Here is a 6,508-nt window from a genome sequence, read left to right as displayed (position 1 = left end):
GTATTCTGAAATGATTCATGCTCCAAAACTAATTACATCATCCACAAAGTCTAAGCATTACAACAACAAACAACACTTGCTGTGGCTGCAGTGATAATATTTGAACTGTAGTTACCTACTACAGGATTACCATCTTGCTTAAGAGCAAGTTCAAACAAAACCCTTCAGTGGTAAACTTTGAAGAACATAAATCAGAAGCCTTCATCCATTCTGTACAAGGTTCGATATTCTTACAGAAGTAGTTACTCAAAGACAGACTGGAACATTTCCTGTCCTATTTTTATGTAAGTGTCTCTCTCTTCATTTGTCATTAGAGACACAAGCTCTGGGTTTTCACTAACTTGGCCATATGAGTAGGGCTGGCCAGCTACCATTAAAATAGGATCCAGAGTTTCCTGTTCCTCCTCTTGTTCAAAGTTGCTGCCTGCTAGTTTCATTCCTGCTCCTCTTGAGTGCTTGGCATCCTCTTCAAACTCACTGCTATCACTGTGTGATCCATGCAGTTTGCTTTTGACCATAGGAGCCTGGTCTGTGCTAGACGATGACTTGGATTCATGGATCAGAAGAGTCTTGATGATTTCATTATCAGGGACAGTTTCTTCAACATTTTCTTCAGTTTCTTCAGAAGCATTTACTCCTAATAAACAACACTTAGTGTTAGAGGGATCAAGTGTTTACAGTTACCCCATAGGCATCCTACATAGATTATTTTTTTCTACTCTGGATCTTTTTTACCCACAATTCAAGAATTCTCTTGAAAATAACAGACATTTCTAAGAGCTTTCCACTGTAAAAATTACCACTTAATTACTGTGTGGCTAAAGCCAGAAGTTTTAGGACACATCTGATCTCTGGCTTTAGGAATATAATGTCAGTCAGTCTTAAAACTAGATTTTGGAAAATAAGGTCTGATAACCACTAACACAGAATTGAAACAGTATCTTCTAAACCAAGCTCACTAGATTTTCAGTGGGAAAGCTGTATTTACACTAAGGCTGCAGAATTAATTGGTGAATTCACTAAACTTACCAACACTGTTGATGGTGGCTGTTGCTGCTCCTTCCACAGTGCTCTGTGACAACCAGATAGGTTGCTTTTGAGTTGCTTTTTCTCTTCTTTTCTTCTCTTGCTTTGAGTCTTGGACATCAATAGTTAAATTTTGGGTGTATGCAAGGCCAAAAGCAGAACTTCTGTGTGCCCATTTTTCAGGGCGGCTGCAGGATTCCAGCACACTTGAGCCCTGCTTTGGATCAAAGCTGAATGAGGTGTCACATTTTGAATAGATAGAATTCAGGCAACAACCCCACCCCAGTTCCCATTTAAAAAAACCTGAACAACAATCACAAACAAGCAACCCTCAAACCCACGTTTTTTTAGCAGGCTAGCTTTAACAAATGCTCTAATAATTTACATTCCCTTTTACCTCTCAGAGGTAAATGGTTCTGAACCATTGATTTTTGCAAGGTCTCTTCAGTAGTGCATCTCTGGATGAAGCACACTGATAGAGAAATATTACTTGCTTATAGGAAGGGCTATGAACATTAGCTGAAGGAGTAATCTGGTGAATAAATGACTTTTAAAAATGCATCAAAGATTTAAAAAGATATAGCAATAATTTAGGATGCCTTAAATATTACAGATTTCTTCATTAAACAGCTGACTGTACTGAACTAAGCAGAATGGCCTACATAGGCTGCAAGTTGAGCATTTCAAAGATTTTACAACTGGTAAGTTGTTGGGGGCATTTGCATTGATCAGAAGTTCTAGGGTGGTGTTCATACCTTTCTGATAATTCTGGTATTTCTGTTGGCTGAGGCTCCAGCAAGTCTAAGGGCAGCACAATCCCTTCAGTCTCACGCAGCAGCACAAAGAGAGGCTCGATCTGCTCGTTGAACTTGGCCAGCAGCGTTCGAGCATCGTGCTTCGGAAACACCGAGCCATCTTCCTCTACCTCGGTGTTGCAGTAAGTGCAGCGAAAAGTCTCTGCAACATTTTCCAAAGTGGGAATTCTCATGTTCATAGAATGCAAAAAGATCAGCATGATGTTGGTAAGCAGCCTGGACATCTATGCAGACATCCTGGCTTTATCCATTTGTTCATATTAACTAGCAGAATGTGATTCTACAGGCAAAGTTGAGACAGACTGGTATTACACACTTGTTATGCAAGTGAGAAATGTCTTGGGAGAGAAATTTAAGCTGGATAGACATGTACTATCATCAGTTTATTTTTTTCTTCTTTAACCTCATCTTAGTTCTTAATGTAACAGAAGACATTTTCAAGCATAAGTAGTATCTGGTTTTAGCTGTGTCGTAGTCAAGGCACATGCTAAAACCCATATTTATGTCTTCAGGAAAACAAACAAAACTTCAAGCTTATTCTGTGAAAATATATCACCAGCTTCAATATTTGCATTTCAGTAACTCGACAGAGCCTCTCCATTTAGAAAGAAAGGGATGATTTTGCCAAGTGGCAGGACACAAATTTCACTGTTGGCATTTCAGGTTAGTCATATATAAGGCTCATTCTGCCTGGCTCTGGCATCCTTTGCAGATCCCATGACCCAGATGTCAGCACAGTACTGTACTCTGAGTAATGTATTGCACATGATGCCATATTGACTCATTTTGAAATAATATTCTATTTAGTTATTTTGATTTTAGAGAAGCAAAATCCACAAGCTCTGACACCACTTCTGCTGTGGATGGATGTGTCATGTTGACCTGTGCGGAGCCTGAACTTTCCAGCTCAGGAGAATAACTCTGCTCTGGTGCCACTGAGCTGCAAGATGCTCATTACAGTAGGTGACTGCAAACGGTTTTACCCATCTTGTCCAACTTGTCAGTCAGAAGGACTGACCACACAAATGGATTAACTAAGAGATTCAATGCAGAGTAAAGACAGTGCTGTGTTCATATTTCCATATCAGGAAGTGAGACTCACAAGACATGGATTAGTTAAGATTACTCAACCAGGCTCAAAGCAAAGCTGAGGCCTGGAATCTGATTCTCAACCCCAGCTCGTATATTCAAGATTATTCTTCCTTTTTTTGGCATGTTCTACAGAGGCAGCATTTCTCTTTCCCTCACCTCCCAGCATCCCCTGTTTCAGGCCCTTGTCTACCAGCAAACAAGAAGAATATTCTAACAAATGTTAGTTTTCACTTAGGAAAGTTCACTTAGTTCACTTAGGAAACAGTTTCGTGCTATCAGGGTTATTCTTTAAGATAACAGCAAATAAGCAATATAAGTAACACACCTGTAAATGCGTCAAAGAGCTGATTGACTTCAAGGTCTGTGTATGTGCTAGAGCAAGATGGACATTTAAAAGAGGATCTGGTCGTTGAATCCCGCTCTTCTGCTTCTATTTTGCGGCGTACATGATCCAGTTTGTATTTTACCACATCCACCAGCACCTTGTAATTGATGTAGTAGTAGTTGTGCCTGGTGCTCTTGCCGTTGGGCCCTGTTTCAGCTCGCACCCGCAGCTTCACCAGCTTGTCCGCCCTGAGCGCGTTGAGGGCCGTGCGCAGCTGCCTGTGCTCGTACTTGAGCAGCTGTAACAGGTCCTCCTCCCTCACACAGGGGTAGCGGGTCAGCACGTCCAGGGCCAGGGAGCACTCCACACCATAGAAACCCCGCACTGTGCACTTGGCCAGGCGCTTCAGGGCTGCCGGCACCTCGCCGGGAACGCTGTGCTCCTCCATCAGGAGCTGAGCCGCTGCCAGTGGAGAAGTGCTGTACAACAAAGAGAAGGGAGGTGAGCTGCAGCAAACCCTTCGTAGCCCTCACAGCCAGGTGTAAAACATGTCATTTGCTGTGCTGCACTTTGGCAAGTCTTCACTGAACAGAGGAATGTAAAATCCTTAACCTGCATTGGGGATAGGGAAGATATTAATAGGTATCAGAAATTATCTAATCTTAAAATAAAATGCTTACCGCTGAAATATTTATGTCCCCTTGTGTAAAAATCATCTTTGTGCAAAAAAATGTGTAAAAAGAAGATATCTAGAAAAATGTGTTACAGAAAGTTCATAATCCCCCCAGAAGACAGCACATTTAACTTGCATGTCTAGGTCTGCCTGTTTGCATGCACAGCCAGCCAGAGCAGAAGTGAAAGTAAAGCCTTCAAAAATAAAGCTCAGGACAAGAAATCTTAGTTGAAACTGTATCTGCCTTAGTGGCAAAGCCACAGCAGGTATTTCAGCACCTGTTCACATGCTCCTTGTTGTCCGGTTTATTTCGGCTGTTTGAGGGGCCTGGAAAGGCCCGAGGTGGCCTTGGGGCAGCCCGCGTATCGAAGGACGAGAAGAGGCTTCAGTTCTTCTTTCGGTTTTTATGTTTATTAATTGTTTATCTAAAAGATGTTCTTTCAGCCGAACAGAGATCTGCTCAGCAGTCAGCCATGAGCACACTGTCTCGTCCTCCAGACTGCCACGTATTTTTATACCCATTGTTACGTGTACAATATTTATCATTTTTCCCCAATACTATTTATTCTCATTGCTGGGTGCACTCTCAGTAATAACCAATCCAAGAGTGTCACCATGGCCAAAGAAGATGGAGGAGAAGAGGAAGAAGAAGGAGGACAGGACACACCCCAATTCCTCCATCTTACTCCTCTAAACCCCCCTGTACATAAATCCTAAACCCTGTGTCTCACCCTCTAATTAGCTAATCTTTTCGCCATTCACCCCAGTGAAGTCCTCTTATCTTCATACAGGTGTCGTCTCCCGTGTAAGGTCAAAGTCTTGCCACCAGACACTTCTAGCAACGTTCCAGGACTCCCGGGCCCCCCAAGGGTGGTCTCAGTGGCCCGGCATCTCAGGACTCAGATCCTGAGATCCCACACCTTGTGATATTTTTTCTTTTGCAAAGATTTTGCAAAGCTGGGGCACAGGATGCTCCAAGTTATCTGGCCCTTGGCACAGGGTAGTCAGCATATTTTATCCCTTAGTCCTCTTCTCATCTAGAAGTAGGACTTCTCGCCATATTCCTAATCTCATTAAGGAGAATGTAACTAATTTTAATCAGTCCAACTGTCATAATGGTTTCTTAATTTGTTAGGAGGGAGAAGAAAAAAATTAAGATGTGTTTCAACAAAGCCAAATGCCAATGCCAGTTGGTTTTGCAGGGAGCCATGCAAGGCTCAGCCAGAGTGCAGCTGTAGCCACTGGGTCAGGAGCTGGGAGGGTGGAGGATGGCACGTTATGGCACACTACATCCAGCCCTGGCACCCACTGCAGAGGGTGGTAAAGCTGCAGCCCAGGTAACTGCATATTGCTATCAGAGCTTCCAGGGAACCTTTATCAGAAATCCTAGTTAAACAAACAGAACCACTTGCACTAGCCTAGTACTTGGGCTGTGATTAAATTTGCACTTCACAGGGTACACCTTATGGAAAAACAAAGACAATGGACACCTGCTTGTCTGAGTCTGGAAAGCCTGAAGGTGATAGCACCACATTGACCTACATTTCCTACAGGAAAAGTGAGGGAACACTGGAATGGGCTGTCCAGGAAAGAGGTTGAGTCTCTGTACTCCAACAGGACAAGAGCCAAAGCAGACTGACTTGGCTTTGAGAGTAATTTTGTCATGAGAAAGGGACCAGGTGGCCTCCAGATCCTCCTCCTAACCTAAATTCTTCTGTTCCAAGAGAGTTAAAGTTAACAGCAGTAAGGAGTGAAGCTTTGGCAACATCAGTCTGTTCCTTGGCAATCTTTCTCAGACTAAGAGCAGCATTTCTGTGCTTTTTGACAAAAGCGTTCATGAATAAGCACTTTAAAAAGTTGTTCTTGTTCTTTTTGTTGTTATTATTACTTTTGTGTTACTCTTTCACTTCTCCTTTGCCCTCATCCTCAAACGGGGCTTAACCTATTTAATCCACAGAAAAAATACGATAATTTATGCTTCTGTTTCTTCCTCTTTCTGGCCTAATTTTGAACTTTTTTTCTGTGCAGTGCTTTATAGTTAGCAGTAAGGAAAGGACAGACAGTGTCCTCAGGCAGTTCCAGAGAAGAGCAGCATGGCTTTGGGTTTCCTCAGGGAAGTGCTCTGGAGAGCACTGAGCCCTGTCCTTCCACACTGGGCAGAGTCCACAGAATGGTGGCACTGTAGCCTCCAGTACAGGCCCAAAGGAAAGCAGCTATGGAATTGTGTAACCCAGCCCAGCCCTGCTGAGGAGCACCAAGGGCAGCCCCAGCATCTGTATTGGGATGTTACTGCTCACATGCATTGGTCTGGGATGCACCTCAGAAAGGGCTGGGTGCCCTCTATGTGGGTTTGTGTCATATGACCTCCAGTTGGATCGTGGCAGTATTAAACAAAAACAACAAAACTGTTTCTTCATCTAGTTCTTGGCTAGTATGTCAGCAGAATGCTGGCACTTAAAGGACTTGTATTAGGTGCAGCTCTCCTGACTTTTTTCTTACCTAAGTCAAATACAGAATGAAATTATTTCAAAGGGAGTGTGATGAGTAGGTAACATCACTAAGGAAGAAGTAGGACCT

General features: G+C 43.0%; 1 protein-coding gene across 1 annotated transcript; it reads right to left on the bottom strand.

The window, feature by feature from the left end:
• Positions 1–242: 242 nt before the first annotated feature.
• On the bottom strand, positions 243–3,721 carry LOC102065937 (general transcription factor IIE subunit 1). The gene is made up of 4 exons (XM_026791470.2): positions 3,259–3,721; positions 1,782–1,983; positions 1,030–1,256; positions 243–637 (listed from the first exon to the last, which is right to left on the bottom strand). The coding sequence occupies exons 1-4, from the start codon at positions 3,704–3,706 to the stop codon at positions 243–245; spliced, it is 1,272 nt and encodes a 423-aa protein (XP_026647271.1). The 5' UTR covers positions 3,707–3,721.
• Positions 3,722–6,508: the final 2,787 nt, after the last annotated feature.

The sequence above is a fragment of the Zonotrichia albicollis genome, chromosome 5 (assembly GCF_047830755.1).
Source record: "Zonotrichia albicollis isolate bZonAlb1 chromosome 5, bZonAlb1.hap1, whole genome shotgun sequence".
Classification (NCBI taxonomy): Eukaryota; Metazoa; Chordata; class Aves; order Passeriformes; family Passerellidae; genus Zonotrichia; species Zonotrichia albicollis.
The sequence above is the reverse complement of the archived record's forward strand: the minus strand, read 5'-3'. Positions and strand labels throughout refer to the sequence as shown.

Excerpts from the sequence above, each read along its gene's own strand:
- LOC102065937 (XM_026791470.2), bottom strand. The coding sequence starts at position 3,706 with ATGGAGGAGCACAGCGTTCCCGGCGAGGTGCCGGCAGCCCTGAAGCGC. Across the intron at positions 1,257-1,781 it reads ATACCAGAATTATCAGAAAG|CTTTGATCCAAAGCAGGGCT; the intron begins GTATGAACACCA and ends CACCTCATTCAG. Across the intron at positions 638-1,029 it reads AGCCACCATCAACAGTGTTG|GAGTAAATGCTTCTGAAGAA; the intron begins GTAAGTTTAGTG and ends GTTGTTTATTAG.